Below are 20,336 nucleotides of genomic sequence, written 5' to 3'. Positions count from 1 at the left end.
CTCAATCGTTGCTGCGGACGTTTTTATGTCTCCAAGGACAACTCTCACATCTACAAAATAAAAATCTCATCTTCTTTATTCTTATTCTGTGGGACAGCACAGTTTAATTATCTGAACACAAATCTAGAAACCAGGCTAACGTGTATTCATTGCCACACCCTCCTTTGCTGTCACCACCTTCCAAAAGTATCTGACACATTTGACCTATCCAATTGTCAACCCGCATTTTGTTTTGAAGCCTCCAGTTTGTAATTTGCTTGCCTCTGTCTTCATTTTTGTGGAAAACAGAAGTAATTTGGAAAAGAAGGAGGTGCTGAGGAGGATTGATGGTGGATCAGACCTGCTCTGTGCTCTATCCCGATTGTGTGTTAAAGTCTGTCAATCAGACAGTGGCCACGCCCTAATTTATACCCTGCCTTATGGTCTATTTTCCTCTAAATGGGACCACTGTTTAAAAAGTTAACGTCATGTTTTATTGAGGTAAACTTGAAACCACAGATGAGACCATGAGTTCACTGAGCAAATGAATCATGTGGCCTTTTTCCCATAGACTCCAATACAACTTGCGTATACAACCAGCAGAGTGGCATTTTTAAATACATCCTACAGAGCTTATATAGGAACCGTTAAACTGAGTGCCTCTTGTTCATGAATAAATCCAGTGGAAAATATTTCACATTTTCCTCAACACAAGCAGGAATTAGGAGGACCCTCTCTGTTATTGTTCCGCAGACCAGCATTTAGACAGCTGCACTATTTTATGCATGTGGACATTAATTATGTTATTCCGAGACAGAAAAACAACTGTGTGTGTATTTTCGCAAAAACTGTAAATAAATTATTTAATAATAGATGTAAAAACCTCAGCATTCTTTCATTCTGAGTCAGATGCTGTTAATCAATCATGCAACTAACTTAGGACAGCTGCAAACATCTGGAACACTCATGGCTAATGACTAGGAAAATTATACTTTATATTCCTAAATATAATTGATAGTGCCCTTTGTCTCTGTGATGTGTGCAAGTTCGAAAGTCACCGGTATTTCTTGTGTCGTCATGGCACCAGGAAAAAATATGGTACATTTATTACATCTAATTAAAGTGATTCAGCCACTGATTCATATGATCTGGGTCAAAGTTTAAGTCTAACTTGCAGTGTGAGCAAAAAAACCAAGATGAACACGAAAATAATGTAAAACAATGAAATGGAAAATAAAGTGTAAATTAAAATAGTGACAAAAACCAACCTGTTAATTAGTTTAATCTGCAGTTATGAATCTCACACTATAATGTATTATGAACAAAAGTCTTAGAAAAATTATATCACAATTTTGTAAAAGCACAATGCAATCATGTTTTTATTTCTGTATTGGCCAAAACTTTGTAAAACAAACCCACAAAATCAAAACTTTGTAGACCGACACACCGGCCATGATGAAATCTGTTCAATAAAACTAAAGCTTCTGAGCACTGCTCTCACATCAGCCGGTGTCTTAAATACTCAATAATGTAGCTCACATTTACATGAATATTGGCCAAAGACACCAATTTTTAACCGTTAAGATATAATCGACAATTTTCCTCAGCAATTATTGACTTAAAAAATTCCTCATTTGATCTGTAATGTCAGAATTGATGAGAAGGTCCCTCGAAATGTCATTTAAATGCTGGGATATAAAGGCTCTGGTGGATGAGCGGTTAGAGTACATGCATGTAAACGCAGTGTGCTAGGTTTGAATCTCGGGACTTTCCTGTCAGCCTCTTTTCCAATTACTAACTAAAATAAAGAAATTAAGCGCCTCAAAAAACACAATTAAAAGACAAAAAAATTATATCGAACCTAATAATATTGAACAACAAACATGAAAAATAAAACTAAACAATAAATCAGATATCGAAAAAAGCAGCAGCAATACCTGTTTTGCTGTTCCAATAACTGCTTGATCAACTAATCATTTTAGGTGTAAACATAAAATAAGTTTATTCTGATAAGTTCCTTCACTGTGTGTGTGCCACCAGTCCTGTCTGTCTGATGTATTAATTAGCAGCTATAACAGTCTGTCCTGCCTGGAGATGACAGTGGATGGCTTATAAAACAGTAACGCAGTGATCAAAGGCTTTGCACACATTAGCATTTTGGTTAATCATGTTTGGACCAGAATTGTGTTTCACTCTTAATTTTCTATTGTGCGGATGTCATTTAAAGGACAAGTACATTGTTGAATCAGTGATGTGAGTGCTAGAGACGACTTCACATACCATTACTCGCTTAACACTCTGGAGATGCTTTGACAGAATTACTCAGAAAAAACTTATTTAAACTTCAACCTGTCTGACATTTATTGGCAACTATGAGAATAAGATGTGTCTGAATGTGACACTCGACCAAGCAAACATATGAACAGAATGTGTGACACCGATACTGCAATACGATAAACGCCACATCTCTTCTAGAATTCCCCAGAACAGAGAACCTGTTGTTGTTACCGTCTGACCAAATTCACTAACCTCATCCTGTCACTTTCCTTAACAACATCAATAACACATCAGTACATTTAAATAAGCTCTGCTTCGTTTAGTTTTTTTTTCAATGCAATGAATTATAAAAACTTTAAAACAGGACAATACGATATATATAACAATGATACTCTCTAAAGGTTTTTACATTTCAGTGATCATATAAAAATCTACTCAGAAGATTTGTGAGCGATGGTAGTAAGTGAATCTTATATAGTTTTAAGACATCATTGATTTTGGTTGAATTATCGTTTAAAGGTACAAATGTGACATACTTGTTTTGCTCAACCAACAGTCAAAGCCAGTGCACATTTAACTGATGTACATATGTATGCGACGAAGATGAGAGGAAAAAACATTGTGTGTGTAAAACCAGCAACTATCTTAATGTCTTCAGTTTTCTTTCAGGCAACTAATCCATGAATTGAAAAATCACTGCAGCTCTAAAGCAGCTCGCACTCAGAGAATAGGTTTGTTTTCTGCTTAACTTTCTCCTAAAAGAGGGAGATTTTTTTATATATATATATATATAATTCAGCTCTGTTTTATCACTGGTGCAAAATATATGTTATATAATGTATAATGATATTGAAATGATCTGGAAAATGACCTTCCCCTTCTCTTGACCTTAACGTGACCTTAACATTTCTCACTCCGCAACTTTGTGAATTCTGCAGCTCAAGAGTTGCCTCCGTCCTTGGGGCGTATTTCACACTGTAAGATGCACGCTAACAATTCGGATCAGTCTATAGCCTCAAGATAATTATTACTATCCAGATGTAGAAGGCTCAGCAGAAAATCTCCACTTTGAGACCACGCTGTGTGAGACCATATTGTCAAGGACAACATGTGAAAATGGATTAGTTAATATACGAATGTCACCGTAACTTCACTTGGTAGACGGGCTTTGGCAGAGCCCAAAATAACATGAAACAAATCAGAGCTTCTGATGTACAAGTCCTCCAACTATCCCCAGCTCCTCAAGTGGAGCGAATAGTGTGCTAACTGCAGCAAAAATCAACTCGAGGGTTTCCTGAATTAACCAAATCCAGAACCAGTGAATATGGCCCCTTCTTTTAACGGAGTCTGATGAGAGCGAAGCAGAGGGAACCAGACACACTGTGGGACACACTGTGGCCCTTTTTTTGACAAGGTCACGGCTTCAAATGATTGCAGTGGAAATGTGGCACATGGGCCTTTTTTTGCATAGCAACAACAAGACTACAACAAATAAATGCAACACAAGTACATTTTCACATGCACATTATTGATATATGTTAAGGGATGTGGCAGTTTGGTGTGTTGGGTGGGTGGGGGGCCGGGGGGGCTAACACTAAGGTCAGCCATTTTAAAAGTTAATGTTGATTTCATTCATTCATTTGCAGATAATCACCGCTGGTAAGAGTTTCAGTCCGTCCAGTTTCTGTTCTTAGAAACATTTGTCTTTTCTCCTTTTCTTTTCTTTTTTTTTTTTGTTTTTTTTTTCCCTGTATGTGATTGGATGAGACGCCATCATTGGTAACTTTCCTAAATCTGGAGATTTCAGTCCAAATGTACTTCAAACTTAAAAAAAAAAAAAAAGATTTATACAGCATCACCCACCCTTCCACTCACCACAACTGGAAGCCACCCTTCCAGGAGCTGAGGGATGGAAGGGGGACCCCCCCCCCCCCCTCCATTTACAGCCAGGCCTTACAGACTGCATGCACAGGTAGTGGCCACTGTAACACATCAGCACTAGCAGGCAGCACCACCCTAACTGCCAAGGGAGTGTACCTACATCTTACCTAGTGACAGGCAAAACAGCACCACTGATCACACTAATCATACTGAAAAAACTGCTGATGCAAACTCGTTTAAAGCACATCGATAATTAAGAGCACTCTGTGTTAACTAAGTCCATCAGATCTTGTCAAAAACACCCTCCTCAAATCATTCCCCCTGAATGAAAACTCACTATGAATGAATGATGATCTGAAATAGATCTGTTGTATCACAACACATAGATATTAATAATACATCACTGTTGTGTGCATGGATACGGTGTGACCTACTACAGCCATGCTATAGCCTGCTGCAGTGTTATATGGCACAGCCTACAGAAAATTGACTGCTATGAAATGATTTTTTATTTTTTTAAATCAGCTCCCACTGCCTTCTACCGCTTCGCCTCAGTGCCGCAAGTCCAGCGCCTGGAATTAAAAAAAAAAAGAAATGATGATGATAATAATAATAATAATAATAATAATAATAATAAAAAGCCACCCTCTTCACCTGCGCGCACCGCAAGTTGGACAATCTAACTCAGCGGGTCATGTTTTGGCCAAAGCCTCTCTGGCTGAAATGCACGCAGCGCACATCACCTCCCCGCCTCGGCGGCGGCGGCGGCTCCGGCGAAGGGCGAACGTTTTGAGGTGTGTGCAAGTTGACGCGCCGCTAACGAGGAGCGGTTCTCCCTTTTTTTTTTTTTTTTTTTTTTTTTTTTGCAGATGCATCCTGAGTGTTTACCCAGAGATACCGCTGCTGCCCTGCGCTACCGCATATAAAGAAAAAACACACACACATATATATGTATAAATACACACACACACACACATAGCAACACCCCTCCGTGGAAATGAGCCCGGGTCGGCGGAGCGGGGAAACAGCATGCAGCAAGGATGGCCATAACAGCGCAAAAATGAGGAAGGGCGTAGCGGCAGAGACGCATACCTGGGAAGATGCTTGGCGCGGCCGTCGCAGTTCCCCTGCGCCCAGCTTCAGCTCTGCACACAGCCTGAGCCGAGCATGCCTATTGGTAGGCAGAGACGCGCTGGTTGCTGGCTGCCTGGACTGGGCTCTCCTCACTACAGCTGAGGTGGGGTGGGCTACAGAGAGGGATGGCAGAATGGTTTCTTCCAAACACTTTCCCCTAACTTTTCTCCCTTTTTTTCATAGCAACAGCCCCCCCCACCCACCACCTCCCCACCCCACACACACACACACACACACACACACACAAACCCTCTCATTTTTCAATCTGGCATATTGACTTGAATGATAGCTCCAGTCACATGGAGCAGAGAGGTCTTTGTCTTTGCCACACATGTGGTAGATCAAAACCTGACACACCTTGTGTATTTCTGCAAGAAAAGGCCAACGGCTGCTTGGATTTCTATTTGTTTGTTTATTGAATTATCGCCGAAGTGACGGATTTCCTCGTCGACGGCCGATCAGCCCTTTCCCATCTTGTTAAGTTTTAGGTGAGAAGCGTGGCAGCGATCAGAGAACCGCGCCCTTGGTGATGTTGATGAATCGTCACTGTGTGTGTGTCCCCCCTCCCATCCAATGCCAAGACAGCTTGGCTAATTAAATGTGCTGGGCTCAGGCCTTCCTGTGCCAACTGTGACATGCTACACTCTGAGGGATCCCTCGCTCGGAGGAGTGACTGGCAACGCACACTTCCCAGAGATCCACTCACTGATGAGGAAGTGTTGTCGACTGACCTCTGGGGTCCCTGCAAAAAAAAAAACAAAAAAAAAGCACAGACCATAGAATTTCACTGTTTTCACTCATTTATGGGCCTCGTGTCCACGTCTGGGAGCTGCTCAGTACAACCAGTGGCTCAAAGCAGGGTCATTCAAGACGGCGTAGTTTGACCCAAACAGGCTTTATTCTAGGACACCTGGTTGTCAGACTGATGATAAATGATGCACCTGGTTGACTGACCTGAAGCTAACCTGCGTGCTGCTAACTGCAGCTCATGTTCATCCCGGATTCATCCAAGTCCCCCTCTTCAATACAGCTGAACGTGCAAAGCACACAGTCGGCTCACATTCGCTCCTCCAGTGCCGATACGCAGCCAAATCTGCTGACTGGGCTGATTGCACTGTAGGAGACATTGCACGTCATTGCCATGCGTGAACATGTTTAATTGGCCGTGTTGTCTTTGAAACACAATTCCAGGTACATCTCTGCTGAAGTTGTGGAAAGTTTCAGATGTCAGCTTTTTAAAAACGCTGCTCTAGTGCAGAACACCGTTCATTAAGCTTCCAGGTTGGACTAACGCAAAAGCAGCAGAGCAAAATGATCTCTTGAATTTCTGTGTCCAAAATCTCTTTCAACCGAGAGCTATTTCCTCTGGCTGGGGATCTTGGTTGATAGCTGATAATTCTGGAAAGGTTTTCATTTTAAATCTCAATTCAAGGTTCACTTGCAAAAGATTTTATTAAGTTTGTCACTACTGGGAAATTTAGAGCTGAGGAGTTTGTATTTTGATTACAGGACGACCTCTATTACTGGTCATTTATTCAAGGCTGTTCTAGAGGCCAGTTGTGCAGCCCAGCCTTTCATTCAATCTCCTGCATTCCTTTTTTAACTACATTTAGACGGTACAAAGTCTCAATTTTTAAAATACTATATTTCTGTATTGTGTTGCATATAAAGTTCTTTATGCTCAAATTGAAACATGAGGTTATTATAAACCTCTTCAGAGCTGACAGAGCAAACTCAAACACTACAGTACAGACACCATAATATGGGCCGTGATTTTACAGGCATATTGATTCCTCATTGACATTCAGAATCAATCAATAAAAATCTGAGCCAGTGTATTTTTTGGCCTCCAATAATTACATGTACTGGAAGAAGGGACGACCTTCATCTAATCAGAATCCCAGCAGATTGCACTTCTGTCCGATACCTGCTGAACAGACGACTGTATCAGCTCATCCTCTTCTGCTTCCTGTCATAATGTCAAGGCCCCGCCAGTGATTCTCATCTCTATGGTAACATAAAGAATGGTTGTGCCGTTTAGTGGATGCTTATGAGCCTGATGGTACTTGACTGTATGTTTTATTTTATTTATTTATTTTTTGGTTTGTTTGTTTTAGTCTTATTAAGATCGGTAGTGGTCTGATGATAATAAAGCGTCATTACTTAGGACGGTGTTTTACCCGGAGACACCCGGTTATTCATCAGTAGTTTGAACATCACTGGTCTATTTATAGCACTGAACTTTGCCGGATAAGATACAGCGTCAAAAATATCAGAAGGACAATAAAACAGTGGATTTTTGTTGGGTGTTTTGTGTATTTTTCTCTCTTAGAAATAAAAGTTGTCTATACTTTTCCTGCATTTATGGAACCCCCCCAAAAATACTTATTTAAATTATATTTGTCGTATTTACTCCCCAACTCTTTTATAATAAATGCCATAATAATGTCATTGATTAGTAAAAACTGGTGAGATTCATAGACACACATACATTGCTGGTGACAATTTATAAAATTCTTCAAATTCATTGTGCTCATAAGAATTTCACATTTAGTGTTAATTTAGCTTTTTGCACCATGAGAAGATTGAAAGCTCCAAAATTGAACTGACTTAGAAGTGAGAAGTGACATCGTTTTCTTGAGCAGGTCTCTAACTTGCTTAGCTCAGATCTAAACTCCATCTTGATCAGCTCAGATGTGCCGTTATGAGTTTTACTCAGAAATACTCTGTGGTTTACCGGATGTGGTCTTGAGATTTTCTTAGAAAGAGTGTGTGATCAGCCTCCTGTGGCAGAGCGATATGAAGATGTAAAATGACTCTGCAGCATGTCTGAAGCCCGCTCCTTGTTACAGTGGGTGGTCTACTTTGCAGGCTGACTTTTACAAGACTTCAATGAACAGGCCTTGGAAAAATATGGATGGATTTCAAGCCGTGGCTTGAAACACTTCTGTACATTGATTGAATGTGGTGCCTTAATTCTGCTTGTTCTCAGAGCAGCTGTTACCCAGAGGTTGTAGATTGAACTCACTGCACATACGAGAGGCGTTTTTCACATTAGCAGTAAAGCAGGAAGACACATCTTAAGTTTTTTTTAGGCTCGATGGTCGGTGGTTTTTGAGCATTCAGGTGAAGCCCTGTGGTTCATACAGTAAGGAAGTGGTCATGAATATGTGGAATTAATAAATATTAAATAAACACTATTGGTCGAATATTTCCATTTAGACATTCAACGTGGATTTTGTTGCTACACATATGCTCTTAATGTTTTGAAAATTTGTGGTCGGTTGTCTGATCTCTCTCTGAGTGCTTCCATTTTCCTCCCTTTCCATATCGGGCTGTTTTTTTTTTTTTTTTTTTTTTTTTTTTTCATATTCCGAACATGATGCTAAACAGTATCAGCATTCCTCAGGTACAACACCCAGGAGGACCTTAAAGCTGCACTGTTATAACCTCACAGGAGCTCTGGTTGTTTCGGATGCTATAGAAACAGACTGCACTGACATCTGACACAGACATGAGCCATGTGGCCGCATGTGTCTCGCTATCTGGTTGATGTGTGAGCACAGATTGAGTGTCCGCCCAGAGTCACAGCTTTGAGGGAAGTGATGTACCTGAACATTAAACCTCCATACATTGATTATTGTGTCCACAGATTATTATCCAGATATGAAATGTGCTAGCCAACAGCCAACAGTTGTACCTTGAATAAACAGAATAAACTTTTAGCTCCACTTTGGTCTCCAGTACACAACAGTGACTATTGTTATTACATTTCCAAAAACCTGTTTAAAAGCCTCATTTTGCTCTTTGGGATACTGGAGGTCAGTGTTTTATGGGTAATATTTTTCATTCTTATACTTTTAAATGTTTTTTTTTTTTCCCCTCCTCCACCTTTTGCCATCTGCCTAGACTGAAACCAAACTGTCATGACGTCTTTCCATCAGGAGAAACATTGATTTTGGTTTAGTGGGGATGATGCAAATCAACTTTTCATTAAAATCATAATTAGAAGTTGGAAATGGCACTTGGGGGATCAACTATGTGGCAAACTGAAAAATCACTGGAAACTATTAAACTTGTACTTAGCCTTTCACTCCCAAACAAAACGTGTCTGATCCCAATTGTGACATCGCGTCATGTCTGCCGTCTTCTTGTGCGTTTCCTCTAATAGACTGAGTTTTTCTCTCAAATGTAAGGTGTATTTTTTGTTAAATCGAAAAACACACTTTCCATCTTCCACCTGTCCATTTTCATCGCCTTTTGTCACTGGATAAATGACATTTAGATGCTAAAACTTGTGGCTTTGTGTGGTGCTTAAGGTAGTTTTACTGTGACAGGCGAAACAGAAATTAAAACATGTCGTTATCCTTTGTAACTTGTACGTCAATGTTGAGGACGTCCGTTCTTTTTCACATGAAGGTCAACGTTGTGCATCATCGCCATCATCTGCTCTCGAACAGATACAAACGTCAAATTAACTCTGACAATCCTCATAAACTCCCCCATCAGTTGTGAAAATCCAGTGCAAACACACACACACACACACAAACACACACTCTGCCCTCTTCCTGTCCCCAGCCCCGGTTGCCTAGGAGACAGCTGAGACGGGGACCCCATCTCATTACACACCGATCGGGCTGTGTGACTGGCTGGAGGATCGCCATCTAGCAGCCAAAGTAGAAATAACCTCTCTTCTTCTTCCTTTTTTTTTTTTTTTTTTTGTTTTATAAGGGAAGATTCTGCCTGGTAACACAATATGCTGACTTCTCCTGGGGCCAAGATCCAGCACTGAATTTCTAATGAGATGCATCACATTGTGAGACACAGTTAAAAAGTTTTATATGGCCCATTAGTCAGGCAGTGACCAAATAATCAATGATAATCAGTCATTTATTGTACAAAATGGCATGTTCTTTAAAACGCCGTAATGCTGATGAAGCTTATGTTTGAATACATTATTTTGAAATTACTTTTATATATATTTATATGTTTCTTTTTGGAGAGGGTTATGTATAATAACTAAGGACGTTTTAGAAGTGCTCTTCTGGAGGATTTAACACTTTATGCCACTATGCCAACTGCTGTCTAAAATGAAATGTTGTATAAATAGATTAGTTACTGTTTACTTTTAGATTAAACATGTAAATCATATGACCACCTTTTAAATGCAGCACCATCATAAACTACGCTGCTGTAAAACAAATTGCTCTAAGTAGCTCCAGCAGCTACAGCATACAGCAATTTACAATGCACAATTTTTTCATTGTGTTTTGGGTTTTGTGAAACCACATTCATAATATTTCTGTACTCTAGAATGCATAAACAGATTTTTGGCTCCGGTTTGTGTCCAGTAAATTGATTATTTCTATAGCTGGAAAAAGTTTTCAGAAAGCAGCAATACAACAATTTAAAAATAATCCATTAGAAGTAAGCCCAGAAGTCAAACTCCTTTGTTATGCAATAAAATTGTCCCTGTGGGCGTATTATGTATTATTTATTCATTGTTGTGGCTACATTGCTGTCTGAGCAGCATTTTAATTTAGCAGGTGGAAGTGAAACTAATTTTAATTTGACAATCTGTGTTATTCAATAAGATCATTATAAGACGTGTAAACGTTTAGCATATAATGTAACAGGTAAATAGTAAGGCTCAAATACATTCAGTAGACTAAAAAGCACATTATTATTATTTGTATAATGTGGCATAAATATAAGTTGTCCCATTGATTTTAGTCCCTAAAACTCCAAGAGAAAGATTCGTCTTTTGTAATGTTGCTGTAGTTACTTTTTTACATTAGTCATTAATCTTATTTTCAAGCCTATAGAGAGAAGTACTTCTTATTTTTTATTTTTGTTTAGAGTTTGCTCCCCTACATAGAGTGTGCAGATTGTGGTGTGGCTTTATGCCTGGATCCGCCTCACAACAACACACAATCCAAGACAGTTGCTCTGCAATATACTGTAGTTTATTAATTCTAATCGATGTGTTATATTAAATATTAAAAACATCCAGTAAAAATGGCCACATATATATACACAGCAGCAGAAGCAGGAGTTAGGGCTGAACTGAGCGGGACACCGTTGTGCTTTTAATTTCTACTTGGCTGGGGACAAAAGATAGACAATCCATGTGTGTACACACATCGTACATTAAACGAAGCCACACACACGAGTGTTGACCTGTCTCTGTGTTAAAGGTTTTAGATGGATACCCTATTCGCCATTATGTGGGGACAAGCCACATTAGTATTCAAGTGTTTTTCACAACTGGCATCGTCTGTGTTCCCTGGAAGGCAGGAATGCATCTTTGTTGTCCACATGCCACAATCCACTGGCCACTGTTGCTCATTTTATCCGCCAAATGTGTTTTGTCGAAAGTTTTTTTTCTAGCACCAATCAAAAAGTTAAGATTGTAGCAGTAGACATATTTGAGCTGGTGTTACTTCCCCACCCCGTTAACGCCTGATTGATGTGAAGCAAATCTTTGAACAATCCTCGCATCTAAAGAAAGTTTACGTTTCTACAATATTTAGTCTATACCTCAATATCATCTGGTGATATTCATGCTCAGGTGAAATTAAAGCGTCTATGCACTGTACGTATTTTAAATGGGAACAATCCAGACTAACTTTGCACATAAAAATCGCCTTGTCCTTGACTTGTCTCTCGTCTCTTTTGGTCCACAGGATACACTATTGTTGACCCCGCCTGAAGCATAGTATTGTCATTTAAATGTAGATATAGGCAAGGGTGATAGGAGCTAACACATCAGATCAAAAAGAGATATCACACGTACAGTACACTTGTAACAAAGATCAACGTAAAAGACAAGTATCAAGAACTGAACTCTCTCATGGGAACACAGGATATGGAGGATATGGTGTATATACTGTAGAATTGGGTCTAATGAAACTTCTCATTTTGCCTTGAAAGAAAAGAGCTGCACACGCTAACTGTCATGGCGGTGATGGTGATGGTGACAGACACACTGAAGGTCTTTGTAAACATTCTCTGTCCTAGGCCGCCGATTCGGATTGGTCGGTGGCGACGCTGCCGTTCAGCTCGCCCAGTCCTGATTGCTCCTGAATGTCGGTCATCTCCCCGACTATGAAGGTCGGCTCCCCTCCCGTGCTGTTGGCTGAGCCGCTGTCGTGCTGTTTGGCCGCCTGGTTGGCCAGCGTAGGCTCCTCATCCAGCCTGCTGGAGATGGACCAGTAGAGGTGAGCGTCTAGTCTTGCCGCAGCCAACGAGAGCTCTCGTGCTGAACAGGAGGGCGTGTCCACCTTTGGGGAGATGGGAACGTGAGATCTGGTTAAATCAAAAACCTGAGCCGTGTACTCCTTGATAAAACTGGCATTCACAATGTTGGTGGTATCTGATAAACATCAATGTCGTAGCATCATCAATGCGAGTGTGTAGCTTCTGGAACTACGGATGAACAACAGCAATGCCAGGCTCTTCTGCTGTGACAAAACTATTTCCAACTGGTGTCAGACATCCTAAGACAGGAGAGTTGCTGCTTTGTACTGTTATATTTTGTGTTTTTTGGGGGGGTTGTATGTTTGTATACAGACTCATCCAACAGTAGGAATTGTGTAGTTAAAGCTTTGACATTAGTCCTTTTCCCTCCTCATGTTGGTGCTTTGCCCAACAAAAATATCCATGAAATAAATACTTCAGTTCAAGTTCCTACATTTCCCAGCATGCCTTGTAGCTACCCCAAGAGAATGTGAGGATTCAGCTGCTGGTTTCACACGTAGGTGGAGACAGGAATAGGGATACCAGAGCAAGAGTGGTTCCAGGTTTTCTCTCTACTTGACTTTGCAGTTGTGTCCTTTTCCTTTTTCTGTGTGAGATTTTTTATTTATTTATTTTATATTTTTTTTCTACACAGATTGAGGCCAAAACCTAACATCTGTGTTATACTGTAACATTTTTGACACATTTCTTGACTACCTAACCTAGAAATTAGGAAAATCCCACAAACTGACTCAGGCAGGCAAAGCAGACTGCTGACAAAATACACAGTTGTGTTACCAGCAATGAGGAGTGACAGCTTTCCTTAAAATAAAACTGTTACATTTTTCATACACACTCTTGGGCCTTTCTCAAGGAGAAGACATAAAAGATGAGTCATAAAATATTGAATTATTATTACATATTAAATATTTGCCGCATGCTACTGTACTTTCCTATTTCGCATAAGACAGCTTGTAGAAATCAAACATCCCTATAATTAGCCTTCAGGAATATTTTATCACAGCTCCGACTTCAGGAGACGTTACCTCAAACGTGTGATGAAAGGCCCCGTAGTCGATGTCGAAGAAACCCTCTGCCAGAGACATCATCGGGCTGAACCTGTGACCCCACAACACCTCCTCCGCTAGATAGGAGCTCCTCGCCTGACACGTCATCCCTGCACGCACAAAAACACACAAACTGATAAGTGGACATCACGCCTGACAACATTTATTCAGCCTCTTGGTTTACATATGAAACAAAAAAAAAAAAAACCCCAAACATCTCTGATACAGATGGAATCCATTTACCTATTGAGACAAAAAAAGTTGGCGAGCCGTCTTGACATGAACATTATGTGTATATATGCAGAGTCAGCTATTTCTTTGTTTCTCTCCACGTCACTCTAAATGAATCAATATTTGGAGCGGCAGAGAGGAGATACATCATGAATAGCTCTGATACGCTGAATTCTTGCCAAACAGTGCAGAAGAGTTGGGTCTATAATCCTCTCACAATGAATTTGACAGGAGGCAATATGAAATGGAGATAAAGAAAAAGGGATAAACACTAAATACTCCGAACAGCTACCTGGCCAGTTGTTTCTGCTGCAACATGAAATACTTAACACAACAAAGGTGATTCACTTCTACATGTCAAACATCCACAGACAGAGATTGCGTGTTTCCAATCTGGCGTGAATAATTTTCCACTCAAAAAAAAAAAAAAAAAAAAAAGATGTGCTTTTAGAGGTCTTGCCCAAGGGTTATATTTTCACCTGTAAGATGAAGATTTAAAGGACTGCTGTCGACAATGCAGTGAAAACAACCACACACACTGATGATTAACCCCCCTCCCTCAGATTATTCCCCATTCTAACACATTCACTGACATCTAAAAACCGAAACCATCTACAAATACACGCACATTTCCCCCATGAGGACGTCATATGGCTCTTAAGCACGCTGCTCTACACAGACATCCTGGACAAGGAATTTCATTTCCTAATGGACAGTTTCAAAGACTGCGCTTTTATGACAACCAGTGATGGTATTATTGTAATATCAGATAGTCGTACACATCTGCAAGTTTAATTCCCTAATGGTTGTTTCTAGACGTTGTAGCCAAATGTACATTTATATTATACAGGCCACTGGAATTTTAAAGTCAAATTAAACTGCATTGTATTACTTCCTATACGACACAATGTGTTAGCTGTTATATTTATTATGTTTTTTAATGATTTTAAATAAATAAATAAATAAATAAAAACTCTCAAAGCCACATAAAAGCCTCAAGTAATAAAATATTGTTTATGGTGTTATTTGTTTAGCTTGTACATTCATAAATTTAAAATCAGCTCAGTATAGCAGTTGTTTTTGGCCCAACTAGTTGCAGTGAGTCACTGTGTGTTCATTCACTGCTCTGTGATGCCCTCTTTTCCCCTCATATGCAAACATGGAAATGTATTCCCCCTCACTCATGATTATTTTATCTATCTTGCATCGTGCATAAAACTAACAGACTTAATTGTGCATGTAGAGTATCTTATGGTGTCTTAACCTGAAGCAAATCTCACTAATTCCTCCTTTGAATAACTGGAATATGATGATTAACCACCAACAGATGAATGATTTTTCTGTTTGTCATTACTTTACAGCTATGTTTAAGCCATCCCTCACCGGTGGCCTCCACCATTCCCTCCAGGATAACCACGATCTCGAAGTCCTCCTTCTCCAGCTGGGCCTGGGACATGTCCCAAAAGGGTGAATGTGCATCAATCTCGTGGGAGATCACCAGCGGCGAGACGAGGAAGAGGCGATCGTCGCCTGTCTCAAATCCCACGCTGATGTCTGTCTGGTCCAGGGGGATGAACTCGCCTGACGGGGGACAAGAAGATGGGAGGTGAGGAAAGGGAAGAAGTTTAGATGAGAACTTGTCTTCATCAAAGTGCTTTTAGACAGATTGTATCACATCAGTGTATATAAATAAAACATCTTGATAACTAAAAGCAGGTAAACACAAAAATAGACATTGATTTTATAATGTACTCAAAATGGGAACCATAAACAAAGCAATTAAGGACACAGGGCTGGTTGTAAGTGGGTCATTTTCCTCCCATGGTAGCTGCCACACTGAGATCAATAGTAGTTATACAAAATGGAATTAATAGTCACTGTTGTTGTGGCCATTACCAGGTAATTACTGGCTCTAAGTAAAAGAGAAATAAACATGGTGGTCTCACCTTCCTGAGTCTGTTTGGACTTGATGAGCTTGGCCCTCATGTTGGCCCCTACAATGTGGGAGCTGCGCAGGTCGCCAACTCTGAACATCAGACAGAGCTTGTCGTCTCTCCGGGAGATGACTGCGTGTTTGGAAAACACCAACGTCTCGGCTCGTTTGTTCGGCTGTGAAATCTTCACGAACATGCAGCCGACCTGGAGTGGACAGAGATGAGTGAGGGGAGGATGTGTTACCTGAGGCACTGCTCAAAACTCAGGGAGATATTTACACTAAAAGGAAGGAAGGAAGGAAGGTCAGCTAAAGAGCCAGGAAATCCTGATGCAGCCTGAATGGCTGCAGCCAGCTTTATTTTTTTGCTTTTGCTATTTTCAGTTTCCAGTGTTTAAAACAGTAGTGACACTTGAATTAACCTTTGATTCAATTGTTTTTTAATACCCACAGTACAGCAGCCCACATTTCCATCAGTTGCTAATATGGCATGTTTCCAGCTCACAAACAAAACATGAATCTGCCTGAACGTCAAAATGTGGATTTGTCCTCATCAGCTGGCTGCTTACTCAGCTCCATCAGCAGGGCGAACCATCTGCACTGTGTCATTTCATGTATTCATGCATTCACCTCCCAATCCAGCCTCAAGGAAAACGTGCATTTTAATTTTTTGATTTGATTCAGCTGAACTGATGGGAGGCCTCCTTCTAATCAAACAGGCTCAGATCAAACGGTCTCTAATTGTACTCATCTATGACACGTTCATGTTGTCCATTCTTACATCAGTTAAAAATTTTATATCAATTTTCTAATCGTGAAATTAAAATATGATGTAAAGCGGAGGAGGGAAAATTGTGTATTTTATTTTCACAAATAAGCATTATGATTGTCTTTATCACCATCATCATCTACACAAATCTGTTTCTATAAACCAGAGCTCACCATGAAGGCGTTGACCATTGATCCCAGTATGGCTTGTAGCAGCAGCAGCATGGTGCCCACTGGACACTGGTCAGTGATGACGCGGTGGCCGTAGCCAATGGTGGTCTCCGTCTCGATGGAGAAGAGGAAGGCCGAGATGAAGCTGTTGACGTTGTTGACGCACGGCGTCCACGCCTGATCCTCCAGATGGTCCAGATCACCCCTTTGGGAAGAAAAGGAGGAGAGGGTGAGAGAAAGGAGGGGAGGGAGGGTGACAAAGTGGGTGTCAGGAGGGAAAATTTGACAGAGAGCAAGAAGATTTATATATTTAGAATGGAGGCACAGAAATATACAGGAAGTGTCATGAAACGTCTCGACTCAGGCTTGATGTACCACCTCCATCCAGCTAATGCACATGATGAAGAAGAGTTGATTATAATTCACCATAATTATTAACCCCACATTCAAGGTGTCACTTTCTACTAATGCAGCAAAAATCAACTTTTTCATATGTCATATATCATCACATATTATCCTCTGTCGCTGAGTCTGCTGTCCCTTCACACGATTCCCTTCCAAACACACACCAGAGTGGCAGACGACCGCGATTAGCCCGGCTTCAGCCGGACAGGGAGTTCTAATTAATGAAAGTGGCGTCAAGTATTTTATATAATCTATGACTTTAAATGACCTGTGTTGGTGACCAAGGAATTGCCAGCCACGCAGACAGTTCCCTGGCACCGCTCAGGGGGGCCTGTAATTGATCCAAAAAGGTCACGGTTTTATGAGACGAACACGTTAGCTAATTAGAGCGGGGATCCAGCAGACACATCAAGCAAAGACATCACACATCCACGATAAAATAGGCTGTAATATTAATACTGCTTTGTCATCTGTTCTGGGCCTTTTTTAGCCTTCGGTGCAGAAATGTCTTGCAGTGCTGGTCACTTGTTCATAGTGCCATTGTCCATCTCTGAGCCATTAAAAAAAAAAGGAAGAGTTTGGCATTTGGATGGACGGATTGATTTTCCTTCTCATGTTTGTGCTAAATATTTTTAAGCCACAGCTGAGGAAAGCCCAAAAGACTTCAACTAACCTGCAATAGGCTATGAGGTACCAGATGGCCCCGAAGAAGAGCCATGTGACAGCGTAGGCCATGACGAATACAAAGAGTGAGCAGCGCCAGTTGAGGTCCACCAGCGTGGTGAAGATGTCCGTCAGGTAGCGGTAGGTCTCCCGCATGTTCCCGTGCTGCACGTTGCAACGGCCATTTTTCTCCACATATCGCTGCCTCTTGCGCCGAGTCCGAGCTGGTCGATGAGAGGATGGACGAGAAGAGAAGTAACAAAGTTGAGAAAGTAGAGTAGGTTAAGTTATACATGTACATGGAGAAATGTCAGGTTGTACTCTTGCGGAAAATACCCGCAGCAACAGTTTTGCTGCTTTTTTCGACTTGAAATGAGGTTGAATTCAAATCTTCAGTGGTGCCTCAGTTCTCTTACCCTTTCAAAACTCCTTACAATTCTTTAGAAATCCCTATAAGGCTGACTTTCCAAAGTTTCCAAAGCTACAACTCAGACTGCATTCAGAGGTCGTGAGTAGAAAGAAGGCACACACTGGAGGATAAACACAGGAAGGTGCCAAGGGACAGAGCTCCTTACAGAGATGTGAGTGTGTGTGACGTGTGAGGCTAGTCAAGAAGGGATGACGGAAATGAAGACAGACACGTGATGAAAAGAAGGCAGATTATGTTTGACAGGACAAAGTCATCAAACTCTGAAAAGAAAAGTTATAAAACCAGACTTCCGTTGCTGTTCAACCCTGAAAGTAACGCGTGATTCTTTGTCTGTGGTGGCGTCTTTTTATTCAATCACAGAGGGTTGACAGTCCATATCACACCTACAGCAACCAAGGTGGGGAGGAGAAACAGGTGGACTGTTTGTGAAGAAAGAAAATGTTGAAAATGTTTTTCAGACTAGTCGATCATAGATAGCTTCCCTGTCTTGTCCCTGAAATGGGGGCCCACCCAGGACAGGAAGTCCCATACTCAGCCACTCACCCCAGCCGAATCGTCCCCTCTCCTTCTCCGTCCCCTGGGTCTTCTTCCTGTGCTCGTTGGCTTTGGCCTCCCGCTCGGCCAGCTTGGCCTGGAACGACCTGTTGACCTTGGCCGGGATCAGAGGGGACGGTGCCGTCTCGGTGGTGACCACGTGGCCCAGCTCCTCTGATACGTTGAAGACTCCCGTGGAGGCGGTGGCCTCATTGGCCACCTCCACTTCTTCCCTTTCGCCCTTCTCCTCCACGGGGAGCGAGAGGGAGTCTGGGCGGGAAGGAAAGACCGAGTTCTCCAGCGCCATGGCCCGTGTTTGTGTGGGTGTGTCAGGTGTACTAGCGTGTTATTGATACCCTCCCTACGGCAGACTCTGTCCAGTGGCTATTGATTGGACCATTTGTTTGCTTGACTGAAGCCTAGAACAGAGGAGAAGAACACAATGATCAAACACAGTCATGAAATTGATTAGCTGTTTTTATTCACTGACAAACAGTTCTCAAACAGAAACAGAACCGACTTTAAGAGCTTTTCAGCTCCGTTGTCTTTTAAAATCTCTTTGGTTTTTCTCTTCTGCGTTTACAAAGCCTATGCTGCCGAGATCTGACTTCCTGTCTGTGCCTGTTTCATCATCTCGCTCCTTTTAAAAACAAAACACAAACAACATAAAGAAGGAATTCACAACTCCTGAATTTGAACTTGTACAGTCAGTAAGGAAGGAAAACCGAGTGGAAATGTGTAATTTTCTCTGAGAGAAATCCTGTTCCTGGAGCGGAGTGCCTTATATACACAATAGAGTCACTTTCACTCTTTTGCACGTATGCCTTGGGGTGTGCGTGTGCGTGTGTGTGTTGTGTAAGTGCTCTTACTGCTATGTTAAATATAGTGAATTTATACTCCAGGCCTACTGAGATTTCTTACATAAGTGCCACAGTCTTAGGAACAGAGTTAAATATGTATGTGGGCAGTGAGACACGCTGTGTCTGAAATGTTTGCCCAGTAAAATGGAGTCCTGGTCTTCTTTAACCCTGGATGATGATGCAAGTCCATTTGGACGCAAGAGGAGACCGATGGTGACAATGGAGATGACGCACATGCCTGATGGATGGATCAGAAACAGCCTCTCTGCTGAGGAGGATCCGTCCTCCGGCCGGCAGGCCACACAAACCAAAGGGCTAAGACTGTGGATTCATGGCAGGAAGCTGAGAATGAACAAAATCCTACCTGCTCAGCGCAGCAACTTGTAGATGTGGAAGACCTGTGCTGGACAGATGTTGTATCATAAGAAAAAGGGACATCTGGTCCAAGAGCGAACCGGGATAGGCAGCCTCGGTTCGATGACACCCATTTCTGTTGTTTACCAGCGACGCAGCGTCAGTCCACTCCTGCCCCCCCACCCCACCCCCACCCCCAGGAAAACAAAAGCCCACCTCGATCCGACCACTCAGCATTCACTGTAAAAAAGAGAACGAGAACATCCCGTCCGCTGAGTGATCAGGCATAAATGATAACAACAATAATGAGAAAGGGAAAAAAGCAGTTTAAGGAAAGGAAATGATCGCGGCGCCTGCAGAGCATGTGACGGGGCAGTGGACGTGTGAAATGGTGGCAGCAGGATCCCCCG

At 41.5% G+C, this 20,336-nt stretch overlaps 1 protein-coding gene across 2 annotated transcripts; it reads right to left on the bottom strand.

Moving 5' to 3' along the window:
- Positions 1 to 11,269: 11,269 nt before the first annotated feature.
- kcnj9 (potassium inwardly rectifying channel subfamily J member 9) lies at positions 11,270 to 20,071 on the bottom strand. 2 transcript variants are annotated; one of them, XM_029524391.1, is made up of 8 exons: positions 19,937 to 20,071; positions 18,722 to 19,131; positions 17,759 to 17,972; positions 16,684 to 16,885; positions 15,755 to 15,947; positions 15,192 to 15,389; positions 13,557 to 13,687; positions 12,288 to 12,554 (listed from the first exon to the last, which is right to left on the bottom strand). In XM_029524391.1, exons 2-8 carry the CDS (start codon positions 19,017 to 19,019, stop codon positions 12,288 to 12,290), a joined length of 1,503 nt encoding a protein of 500 aa, XP_029380251.1. In that variant the 5' UTR covers positions 19,020 to 19,131; positions 19,937 to 20,071. The 2 variants fall into 2 exon arrangements, with proteins under 2 accessions (XP_029380252.1, XP_029380251.1); XM_029524392.1 differs by lacking the exon at positions 19,937 to 20,071 and having other exon boundaries at positions 11,270 to 12,554; positions 18,722 to 19,019.
- Positions 20,072 to 20,336: the final 265 nt, after the last annotated feature.

This window comes from Echeneis naucrates, chromosome 17 (genome assembly GCF_900963305.1).
Source record: "Echeneis naucrates chromosome 17, fEcheNa1.1, whole genome shotgun sequence".
Taxonomy (NCBI): Eukaryota; Metazoa; Chordata; class Actinopteri; order Carangiformes; family Echeneidae; genus Echeneis; species Echeneis naucrates.
Note: the sequence above shows the minus strand (reverse complement) of the source record. Positions and strands in the feature narration are given on the sequence as shown.